This window comes from Littorina saxatilis, linkage group LG12 (genome assembly GCF_037325665.1).
Source record: "Littorina saxatilis isolate snail1 linkage group LG12, US_GU_Lsax_2.0, whole genome shotgun sequence".
In the NCBI taxonomy this organism is placed as follows: domain Eukaryota; kingdom Metazoa; phylum Mollusca; class Gastropoda; order Littorinimorpha; family Littorinidae; genus Littorina; species Littorina saxatilis.
Genome location: NC_090256.1, coordinates 28,512,544 through 28,525,119, shown reverse-complemented (window position 1 = coordinate 28,525,119; position 12,576 = coordinate 28,512,544). Strand labels below are relative to the sequence as shown.

General features: G+C 47.2%; 1 protein-coding gene across 1 annotated transcript; it reads right to left on the bottom strand.

Moving 5' to 3' along the window:
* Nucleotides 1-2,737: 2,737 nt before the first annotated feature.
* Nucleotides 2,738-9,924, bottom strand: LOC138981253 (thyrotropin-releasing hormone receptor-like). The gene is made up of 2 exons (XM_070354094.1): nt 9,915-9,924; nt 2,738-8,142 (listed from the first exon to the last, which is right to left on the bottom strand). Exons 1-2 carry the CDS (start codon nt 9,922-9,924, stop codon nt 6,926-6,928), a joined length of 1,227 nt encoding a protein of 408 aa, XP_070210195.1. The 3' UTR covers nt 2,738-6,925.
* Between the last annotated feature and the right edge of the window lie 2,652 nt (nt 9,925-12,576).

Genomic DNA, 12,576 nt, shown 5'->3' with positions numbered 1-12,576 from the left:
CAGCGCCAAACCCAGAACAGCTGGAGAGAGAAAACGGCCTCCTTAAACATGGAGAAAGACACTCAAAAGCTATGGCAGCTGACCAAGACACTGAACGAGGACAACTCTGGGAGGAGGAAGGTCACCCTCCACACTAACACCGGAGATGTCACAGGCAAAACAGCCGCAAATGTCTTCGCCAAAGCTTTTGAGGCAGATAGTACAGTGACGGTCCCTGCTGACAGACTGAAGGATGTCAGAAGCCAGACTCGAGCTGCACTTCACAACACAGCAAGTACTGATTTGGACCCATGCATGACCGAACGTCTGATCCTCCGTGAGCTGGAAGAAGCACTGAGAAAGCTGAAGCAGAAGAAGGCCCCAGGCCCTGATGGCATCTCCAACGACATGTTGAAGCACCTCGGCCCTGGTGCAAAGCGATTCCTTCTGTCCATCTACAACCAGAGCTGGTCGACAGGCACTGTGCCTACGAGTTGGAAAGTCGCCCTAATAAGACCCATCCCGAAGAAAGGAAAGGATAAGCGTGACCCATCCAGCTATCGACCCATCAGCCTACTCAGTTGCGTTGGAAAGCTTCTGGAAAGGATCGTGAACAAGAGACTGTTGTCGCTTCTTGAGTCCAGATCTTTCCTTGCACCCACCCAAACAGGCTACCGGCAACATCGCAGCACCGAAGACCAGCTTGCCCTCTTGACGCAGGAGATTGAAGATGCCTTCCAAGAGAAAAAGAAGGTCCTGGCAGTGTTCTTTGATCTGTCCCGGGCCTTCGACACAGTCTGGAAGGAAGGGCTGCTACTGAAGCTTTTGCATGCGGGCGTCCATGGCAAGATGTTCAAGTGGCTGAGTGATTTCCTCTTCAACAGAACAGCAAGAGTGATGGTAGACGGGACGACCAGCAACCTCGTGAAGCTGAGAGAGGGTGTCCCACAAGGCGGAGTGATCTCCCCTACCCTCTTCCTCGTCTACATAAATGACATCACAACAACGGTGCCAAAACATGTCTCGAACACCCTGCATGCGGATGACTTTGCAGTCTGGTGTGCAGAAGAACACACCTCCACAGCAACACACCGTATCCAGAACACCATCAATAGCGTGTCCAGCTGGTCAGAACACTGGGCATTACAGCTGAACACTACCAAGACGGTCAGCACTCTCTTCTCACTCTCCACCTCCAAGGAAAAGGTCCTGCTGAAACTGAAAGACCAAGCAGTCCCACAGGTCGACACGCCAACGTTTCTGGGAGTCACCCTGGACACACGTCTGACGTGGAAGCCGCAGATTGAAGCGACAGAAGGAAGAGCGATGAAGAAGCTCTCGCTCATGAAGAAATTGGCAGGAACCCAGTGGGGCGCAAACTCTGGCATTCTGAAACAGGTCTACACAGGCGCTGTCAGACCGGTCATGGAATACGCCTCCTCAACATGGACCACTGCCTCCAAAACCAACAAAGGAAAGCTGGACAAAGTCCAGAACATGGGGCTAAGGATCATCCTCGGTGCCATGAAAAGTACACCCATCCAAGAAATGGAGAAAACAGCAGACCTGGAACCACTCGAGGACAGACGAGAGTACAAAGCTGTCCTCCAGGGAGAGAAGATGAAGAGACTGACCACTCACCCACTTCACCAAAACCTCAACAAGGGCACCAAGAACAGGCTGAAACGAAAGAGCCTCAAACATCAGGTCAAGGACCTCCAAACGGAGTATGCTGAAGCTCTGGAAGCTGACCCCAACTGCTGTGAGACACTCGTCTCAGACGTCTGGGCCCCACGCAAAAGCTTCCATGAAGTCAGAACAGATGTACCAGGACTGACAGCAAAGGGCGAACAGTCACCACATGTCCAGAAGGCCCTCGCCATGGAGATGATTCAGGACCGCTACCCACATTGCACCTGGACTCACGTCTACACAGACGGCTCCTCAGAGAACGCCGTAAGGAATGGAGGCAGTGGCGTCTACATCCGTCGCCCAAACGGGACCACCACCTCCCTCTCCGTCCCAGCTGGTGACCTGAGCTCGAACTACAGGGCCGAGCTCCACGCCCTCATCACTGCAGCAGAGCACGCAGCAGGGGAAGACCGCAGTCGGCAAAACATCGTCCTCCTCACTGACTCCCTGTCCGCCCTCCAGTCCCTTCTGTCTGGCCCCACTGACCTCCCCACCAGGCAACTCGACAACTGCCTCAGCACCCTGTCTCAACACAACAAGGTGGTGCTCCAGTGGATACCGGCTCATGTCGGCATTGCCGGCAATGAAGAAGCGGACAGGCTGGCAAAAGGAGGTGCGAGACTTCCCCAACCACACAACTCCACCTCGTACAAAGAAGCCAAGACTCTTCTACAACGGAAGAAGAAAGAAAACTGGAAAAAGAGAAACGGAGACTACAACCCACAGGAAGACCCCATCAACAAACTAGACCGGAGAAGCCAAACCACCATTTTCCGTCTAAGGACAGGGCACTGTGGACTGAAGAAACACCTCAAGAGACTGGGCCTTGCGGATGACGCACACTGTGAATGTGGCTCGGAAGAGCAAACTCCGGAGCACATTCTCCAGAACTGCCCCCATCTAGAGACAATACGCCAGAAGTTCTGGCAAGAAGAGACCAGTGTTGGAGCCAAACTCTGGGGTCCTGCCGACGAACTGCGCAAGACTGCGGACTTCCTGGCAGCCACTGGTCTGAGGATCTAGCACGGCCACCAACATCGAACGCAGAAGAAGAAGAAGAACTGACTATTTTTTTCAAGATCAAGTCAGTTTTACCAGTACACGATACATCTTTGTTGCACACAACCAACATCCCTTTGCCTATATCACGAAAGTACTTATGTAGATCAGGTTCGCGATGCCAGTGATTCGTTTCCAACCTATGACGGCTTACCAGCGCCAAAACCTAGGGTTACCATTTTCATTTTGGCCTCGTTTTTAGTCACAGTAGTCGGACTCAAGTTAGTCCGCACTGAGAGGCTACAACGTGCGGCAAACATCGCTCTCACACTATTTCTGAAATATCTTTTAATAGAAGGCCTTATCGAGCAAGTTATCCGACATGAAGATGCATGTCACAGTTTTCTGCAATAGCGCTTTCCTAAACGTTGTTTTGGGTATCTTAGAAAAGAATAATCGACCCCGAAAACTTTCGAATCGAAGCTGTTTGTTGCATTCGCTTTCCCAACAAGCGGCCGAACATTCCATCAAGCTAAGTTCTTGTTACATATTGTTTGTTTGTGCACTTTAAAGACCGTTGGATCGATATATTTGTGACTGTAGTGTAACGTATTGTTTTGTCAATAACAAACGTTCCAACAACTTACCTTTCTTGTTTTTTGATTTTCAACATCATTGTAATCATTGTAATTTTCACGTGAAAATTACAATTATGTGGTTTTGGCACTAGTAAGCGGTCATACCAACCCCTGAATCGTTACATGAAACTTCGATGACGAGGAGTGCGAATATTGCACCGCGTTAAACGATGTGTGATGTGATACACGCACTTCCACTATGCACCTGCCAATAATGTAGCTCAAGTCTGGCAGAAGCTGACAAATGTGTCTGCCGTTTCGTTTTGGATATTGAATACATTTAACCAATACAAAGACTATGAACACCAATTTCAAACATAACAGTGTGATTCCATTATGATCACTGTTGAAATCAATCAGTTGACATCAAAATTTACATGTGCCTCTACAAATTGAGCAAGAGTGTTTATAGACTGAGCGATAGTACATAAATGTATTGAGGGAGAGTCATTGTCTACAGGTATCCCGTGGGAGAGTGCGCAAGCATTTATAGAGAATGGCTGTTCTACTGAGCGAGAAAACGACAGCATCTGTGGTCTGAGCGTCACAGCGTCTTTTTGTTGAGCGAATGTGTATGAGCGAGAGTATAATTGTCTATGGTCTGGACGAGAGTCATTACGCTAAATCAGAATGCCTGCATCTGTAACTCGAGAGTATGCGTTGAATGAAAATGTCAGTGGAGTCCACGCCAGAGTATCTTGAGTTGACTGAGCTAGCCGGAGTGCCGCTGACACTCTGGGCGGTGCTGACCTTCACCAGGACAGCACTTTTTCTGTAGGCTTATTGAGCGAAGGTGTCTGTGTACAGAATTACGAACGGCTTGCAGCCAAGTTGTCGATTTGACCTGAAGGGTACCTCAAATATAAATGAAACGATTGCATTTTGTTATTGGCAAACTTGTTTACTCTGTGAGTAATTGCCCACATAACTGCTACACTCTAATTCAATTAATCATTTGACTGACTGCAAGTCAGAAGTTCGATCATAACGATTAGTAATGCGACTGTGACCGATGACAGACACATGGTTTAAACCCTGCTTGAACGAAAATGTAGAACAACCGCATTTTGTCATGTGTCACAATGCCAACGCGTTGACTGGTAGTGGTAGTAGTATGAAAAAATAACGGTTGTAACCGTAACAGAAAACCACCAATTTTACCAACAGCACAAACCAAGCACAGAGCAGAAGTATCCATGGCTAAACCTGTATATCCACGGTTATATTGCACGTGCATGTGTCAATAATTTTGCTTACATCAAAACAGTAGTAGACAGTAGTAGTCCATGGTTAACCAATGCTCTGTGTACGTCTTTATGGTCCAGCGGACGTCTTTCTGAAAGAATGACAATGCACTAGCCAGCAAATATTCTGTACATTCAGTCGGACTGTTGAATTATGAGCAGGGTAAATCCCTGGCCCGATTTTCTGAACTGTGAATGATCACATGCAGTCTCTGGGTAAAAATCGCTCTTTCTACATCACCGTGTGTATGGTGCTTAGCTGATGAGTTTTCATTCACTGGGTTCCATGTCCAAGTTCCCCTGGAAGGTTGCCATCGGCGTATATAGTGTGGTCATCAACCGTGTTCTTCGCGGCCCTTTTATTCCTGAACAAGTATATCTTCTCTTGCGTATGCTGTAGTAATCAAACGCCATGGCCAAGTTCTCCGTGGTAGTAATCACACGCTTGCAATGGCCTAGTTCTCCGTGATAGTAATCACACTCTCGTCATGGCCAAGTTCTTCGTGATAGTAATCACACTCTCGTCATGGCCAAGTTCTCCGTGCGGGTAATAATACTCTCGTCATGGCCAAGTTCTCCGTGCGGGTAATAACACTCTCGTCATGGCCAAGTTCTCCGCGCGGGTAATAACACTCTCGTCATGGCCAAGTTCTTCGTGATAGTAATCACACTCTCGTCATGGACAAGTTCCGCGTGATAGTGATCACACTCTCGCCATAGGCATTTTTTCCGTCGAAATAACATTCCAGTCATGGCCAATCACCATGTAGTCATGGGCTCTTAGCCTGGACCAAGCTCTCCAGGGCAGTAACAACACTTTAGTTATGGTTAAGTTCTCCGTGGTAGTACCCACATTGTAGTCATGGGCAATTTCTCTGTAGCTCAAGTCATGGAAGTCCTTCGTGTAAATAATAACACTCTGGTAATGGCCAGTTTTCCCCGATTATGCCTTTGTCTTGACCAGTAAGAACAGTCATTGTCCAGCGATCCGGGTAAGTAGTAATCAGACTATATGGGCCTGGTCAGTGGAGGTAATCACACTTTAGTTCTCTGTGGTAGTGAACCAACGAATCACACAGGTGTTATGACCAAGTTATCCATGACAAAAATCACGATCTAGTAATGAGTACGTTATCTGTTATTCAAGTCACAAGTGACCTAGTTATTCATAATAATGGTCAAACTCTAGTAAAGACCAGGTTCTCTGTGATTTAAATTCACAAGTGTCTAAGTTATCCATGATGCTGGTCACACTCTAGTAAAGACCAGGTTCTGTGTGGTTTGAATTCACAAGTGTCTAAGTTATCCATGCTGCTGGTCACACTCTAGTAAAGACCAGGTTGTCTGTGGTTTGAATTCACAAGTGTCTAAGTTATCCATGATGCTGGTCACACTCTAGTAAAGACCAGGTTCTCTGTGGTTTGAATTCACAAGTGTCTAAGTTATCCATGATGCTGGTCACACTCTAGTAAAGACCAGGTTCTCTGTGGTTTGAATTCACAAGTGTCTAAGTTATCCATGCTGCTGGTCACACTCTAGTAAAGACCAGGTTGTCTGTGGTTTGAATTCACAAGTGTCTAAGTTATCCATGATGCTGGTCACACTCTAGTAAAGACCAGGTTCTGTGTGGTTTGAATTCACAAGTGTCTAAGTTATCCATGCTGCTGGTCACACTCTAGTAAAGACCAGGTTCTGTGTGGTTTGAATTCACAAGTGTCTAAGTTATCCATGCTGCTGGTCACACTCTAGTAAAGACCAGGTTCTGTGTGGTTTGAATTCACAAGTGTCTAAGTTATCCATGATGCTGGTCACACTCTAGTAAAGACCAGGTTCTCTGTGGTTTGAATTCACAAGTGTCTAAGTTATCCATGATGCTGGTCACACTCTAGTAAAGACCAGGTTCTCTGTGGTTTGAATTCACAAGTGTCTAAGTTATCCATGATGCTGGTCACACTCTAGTAAAGACCAGGTTCTGTGTGGTTTGAATTCACAAGTGTCTAAGTTATCCATGATGCTGATCACACTCTAGTAAAGACCAGGTTGTCTGTGGTTTGAATTCACAAGTGTCTAAGTTATTCATGATGCTGGTCACACTCCAGTAAAGACCAGGTTCTCTGTGGTTTGAAGTCCCAAGTGTCGGAGTTATCCATTATGGTGGTCATACTCTAGTAATGACCAGGATCTCTGATTTTAAGTGACACCGTGATGATGGTCACACTGTGACACTGATCACGTTCTGTGTGATTTAAGTCGTCACAGCCACGCTCACCTTGCTAGCGCTCACACTCTAGTTATGACAGAGTCATCCATTATGGTAGGCACACTCCAGGCTCCTTGTGATCTAAGTCACAGCGAAACCGTTTCTGCTACTGCTTACACTCTGGTCATGGCCAGGTTCTCGGTAGAGTTGGCACGTGTGTACATGGTGTGGTCCACCGTGCTGTTGGCGTCGCTCTTCTTCCTCATGCCCCGACGCCGGCGGCACATCAGCAGCTCCCTAAACTGCGTGCGGAACTTGTCGGCAGTGAGGAAGTAGAGGTAGAAGTTGATGGCGTGGTTGAAGTCCTGCAGCATGTAGGCCACCTGCTCGAACAGCAGCCAGCGCGCATTCTCCACGGGTGGGTACATCCTCCAGCGGTCGTAGGACAGCAACAAGATGCAGTTGGGGAGCGTCAGGACCAGGAAGACTACAGCGGCCACCGTCATCATCACGCTGATGGCGCACTCCACGCTCGTCGTGTTCTCTCCCCCGCGCTTGTCTCCCTTGGCCTTGCCGTTGTGCTGCTGGTGGTGATGGTGGTGGTGGTGGTGCTGGTCGCTCCTCAGGATGCTCTTGCGGGCGGCGCGGTACTTCCTGAGCCCCGTGATGATAAACCAGGTGAAGATGACGATTAGGATGAAGGGGGCGAAGGAGAAAAGGATGGCGGCAAACCAGTACCACACTTTGATGTAGGTGCCCACGTCGCTGTTAAAGCCGCATTTGTAGCCGGTGGGGTCTGAGATGTGGAGGACAAAGAGCTGCAAGTAGATGAGGAAGATGATGCCGAAGAGGACCACGGCGATGAGGTAGGCGCGACTCTTGGTGAAGAACACCGCCTTCTTCAGCGGCCAGGACACGGCCAGGAAGCGCTCGAAGCAGACGAGCACCAGCACCCAGTTGGCGTAGCAGTTGAGGATGTAGCTGATCGTAATCAGCTTACAGCCCAGGTCGCCGAAGTAGACGCGGTGGTAGGCCATCTGGTGGAAGACCAGCTTGAAGACTAGCGTCAGGGCGTCCATGACGGCGAGCAAGGCGACGTAGAGCGTGGCGGTAGACAGCGTCGTCATGGACAGCACAGTGACCACACACGCCACGTTGGCCGGGAAGCCCAGCACGAAGATGACCCAGATGTAGGACGAGTGGATGCCCTGCCCAGCCTCAATCAGTCGCAGCATTGTGGCGTTGTCCTCCGGGCTCAGCACGTAGGGCACGTCGCTACCAACACCGCTGCTGCTGCTGTTGTACAGTTGCTGCACGTGCAGTACACTGGTCGTTGCCGTGCCGCTCATGTCACCCATGGCTGCCTCTTCCCTTTTCTCCACCGTATTACCTGGAACAATAACAGAAAATTGTGTAAGGTGCATAACCACAAGTGGGGAGCTCTCAAGCTACATTCACGGTAACAAAAAACAACAACACTCTTACGACATACAAGCATACATAATTATAAAACGTTATAGACACACTATTTTGGGCAAAACAGCCTGTTGCTCGTAGCTAGCTAAACCATCTTGTTTTTAGGGATGCTGGTACGTATTTCTCTTAATTTACAGCCGGAAACAACAATGGGAATCCGTGGAAGCACACGTATTCCGGCATTTTTGGTGCTTTCGGAGTTTGACTATGCCTTTTATACAGGGAATTTATTGCAGAGTATTCGTTTGTCTTTACCATTTATGACTGTAATTGTTTTCTCTTACGACTTCAACACTGAAATCGATTATACCGTCTGATATTTTAACAGGTACACAATTTACATAATTCAAAGTTCCACACAGAATCTCAGTTTTTCTCATGCATACTCGCACTCAGATGTTTCAAAAGGAACTCGTAAAAGTTCCTTATCTTATTACTTCGCAGGGATATAAACGTTCAAGTGCACCAACTTCCTTCATCTACACGAGTTTCCACTTCAAGAACCCTCTTTGACTTCACAACGCATGCAGCAATAAAAGGCAAATTCTTTTTCATCAGAATAATTCGACCCAGACTTTGACTGGTCAAAAAAACATGGAAAAGCTTCCCTCCCCATGTCTGTTCCCATAATCAACAGTACTGTCTCTCCTATAGGTTTCCTGTCAACATAATACACATGCCAGATTGCTTTTTTGTTTAGTTTATGGAAAAATGGATAGGGTTTCGTCCTGTCCATAACTCAAAAATGGATCAACAAGCATGGGCCAACGAGCGCAGCGTCGATAACCAACTGGTGTATGTCACACAGCCAATTCACGGGCAAACACCCATGAAGTGTAAGCCCTGATTTGACTTGTCTGCTCGTTCAAGAAACTACCAGGACATCAAAAAGGTGTTAATCCACATAATATAAGGGTTCGCTTGAGTTCGTGCCTCTACTGTTTTTCGTTCATTGATGTACCAATTCAATTGACTAAACTCTTTTTAATCAACAAGAAAAACAACAAAAACAACAACAAAAGAAGGAAAAAAGTGTTCATTCTTTACAACTCAAACGGTCTGTATGTGCACGTGTGAAATCAGTTCACAATTGAAGCAAAGGTCCCGAAGGTTTAGCTATATATAAATATGAAATCAAGGTCGCTAATGGCGGAGGGGTAGTGTTTGTGTCTGAGCTCAGCAATGCGTCGTTGTTTTTAGTGGGAGGTGCTACGTTCTAGGACATGAAAAGTTGCAGGTGTTATTGTGATGCTATGCTTTATGTGCTTCACAAACTTCAGTGCTGAGAGTTTTGTACATTTTCTGTACTTTGCATATTCGTGTGCGAAAGTGTTGAATGTCTTCAAACAGTGAGTACTTTCTTTAACAAAAAATGTGTACCCTCGCGTGTTTCTTCGCCCTTCTCTGACTTTATCTCGCTTTTCTCGCTTTGACTTTGACTTGAATCGACTAGCCTCGGGCACCATCGACAAGCGATCTGTGTATTTGTACTTTACTGTTATCACGTGCTTTTTGAGACACCGTGCTTGACACGCTTGACACGCTCCGTGCTCTCTTGTCATTTTGTGACCCAGTGCCCCGGTGTCTTACTGCCCTACTGCCCCACTGCTCTAGTGACCGAACAACCCATTGGCTGGGAGAGCGAACTTGTTCACAGCGGTCACAGCGGTCTTAATATCATCATACTGTTCTCCATCGCTCATGTCTGTTGTGGGAAAGCGTGTCGCTTCTTCTCCTTTGTCCGACGACGGCGAGGACGCCAAACGCTCCTGTGCGGACGGTAGCTACCTCGACGACGACCCCGACGCCACGATCATCACGCAGGCGGAGGGAAGCGCGGAAACTCACCCGCCCGCCATGTCCATCAGGGAGGAGTTCAGGGTGGCACTCTGCGACCCGGAGATTCAGCAGATGCTAGCTCATGCTATGTACAGTGAGCTAAAGGAGGAGGTCGCACTCCTACGACAGACAATAGAAAAGCAAGAGCACGAGACAACCCAGCTCAAAGACCAGGTCGATCATCTCGAGCAGTATGGACGACGTAACATCGTCCGGGTAGGTCCGATACCCAAAGCACCGGGTGAAAACACGGACGCCCTTGTAACCACTCTGGCCAAAAGCATCGGTGTGGAGCTGCCGCCAGACGCCATCTACCGCAGCCATCGAGTCGGGAAGAGGTCTGAGGATCCTGGCACCCGCCCCCGCTCCATCATTGTGAAGCTGTCGTCCTACCGCTGGAAAGAGGCTCTCATGAGGTCCAGGAGAGCCTTGAAGGATGTTGACACCGGAAAGCTTTTTCCAGATCTACACTGGCCGCCCCTGCCCTCCAGCACCAGGCCAGGCTCCAAGCAGTCAGCCTCATCAGTTTTCATCAACGAGGACCTGACCAAGATTCGAGCCGAGATGGCAGCGAAGTGTCGTGAGTTTCTCAGAGAAGAGAAAGTTGATGGCACTTGGACCAGGGATGGGGCCATTTTTATCAAGAAAGGCGAAACAGTGCACAGACTGACCACCATGCGCGAAGTCAGACTGTATGCTCGCTAAGATCTCATGGCGCTCCACCAAATTCATTAAGTCAGCCATCGAGACATGACAGCCACATGACAACCACTGTGTGTGTGTGTGTGTGTGTGTGTGTGCGTGTGTGTGTGTGTGTGTGTGTGTGTGTGTGTGTGTGTGTGTGTGTGTGTGTGTGTGTGTGTGTGTGCGTGTGCGTGCGTGAGTGTATGTGCATGGCTGTTGTCGTGGTTGACATTATTGTATGTATACTTTCTGTACCCATAAGTACATTTATCCTAAGATTGACTTAGACTATTATCCTTCGATTGACTTACTGTGTGGGTGAGTGCATAGGCATATGAGTTATTTCTAATATGCTGACTGTTACTGTTAGCAAATAATAACAGATATGTCGAGAAAAAAGATATCAAGCATGAGGATATCGTTTGTGAGACATGTCTGCTATCATTTGCTACTGAACAGTCAGCATATTAGAAATAACGGTTTTATTACCGTTTAATTCGACCAAAAGAAATTTCAAAGCGACCCCGCGAATTAGACAGAACAGCCGCAATGGGAACTGGAGCGCTCCTACCTGATTATGCCTGTCAGTCAAAGAATTCTCGTGACCTGGGTCAGCCAATCAGAGTAACACACCTTACGTGATGAATATTCACAGGTCAAATGCGTTTGACACACAACAAACCATGTTGAACATGCGTTTCGGTTGCTTCGCTTTTTCTTGTTGAACAGAGAGCGACAGATTTAGAACCGACTCCAGACGGATGGGAAATGACGTAAAGATACATTTGACGTAAAGCGAGTGACCCAATTTCACTTGATTTTCCGAACTTTGATAATTTAGATTTCAAGTGAGCGAGTCGGCATTGCACACTCAGAGGATGGGCGGTGCCTCGCTGTTCCGTAAAGCACCCACCGACAAAACTCGCTTTTCGGTATTTTTTTAGATAAAGAGAGTATTATCTGACAGCATTTGAAGTGTCATTCTTTAGAATAAATCACACTGATATTGCTGATTTAAATTTTTACTTTGTCTTGTTCATTTTTAGCTTGATAAACAAAAAGGGTCCCTGCCTGAACGTTATAACATTTAGAGGGTCACCAGACCTAGAATCCGTCCTGATTGGTCAAAAAGCCATATGGGGCACTGAATTGGTAATAATAGTTGTTGTTGTGGTTGTATTCTTATTTCTATCTTTTTGTATCCATGAGTACACCTATCTAACGCTTCTATGTTACGACTGACTTACCGTTTACTATTGTCCGCGAGCCCGCTTTTGTATATATCTATATATATATACGACTAGTGTCTGTCTGTCTGTCTGTCTGTTCGCGATGCACGGCCAAAGTTCTCGGTGGATCTTTTTCAAATTTGGACACCGTATTCAGCTACACCCCGGACACAACCTCATAGATGAGATATTTCAACACGTGCTCTCAGCGCGCAGCGCTGTGCGCGCTGAACCGATTTTTGAGTCACTTGAGAAAAAGTGACTATGTAATCGGTCAGTGTTAGTCTGTCCGGCCGGCCGGCCGTCCGTAGACACCACCTTAACGTTGGACTTTTCTCGGAAACTATCAAAGCGATCGGGCTCATATTTTGTTTAGTCGTGACCTCCAATGACCTCTACACTTTAACGATGGTTTCGTTGACCTTTGACCTTTTTCAAGGTCACAGGTCAGCGTCAAAGGAAAAATTAGACATTTTATATCTTTGACAAAGTTCATCGGATGTGATTGAAACTTTGTAGGATTATTCTTTACATCAAAGTATTTACATCTGTAGCCTTTTACGAACGTTATCAGAAAAACAAGGGAGATAACTACC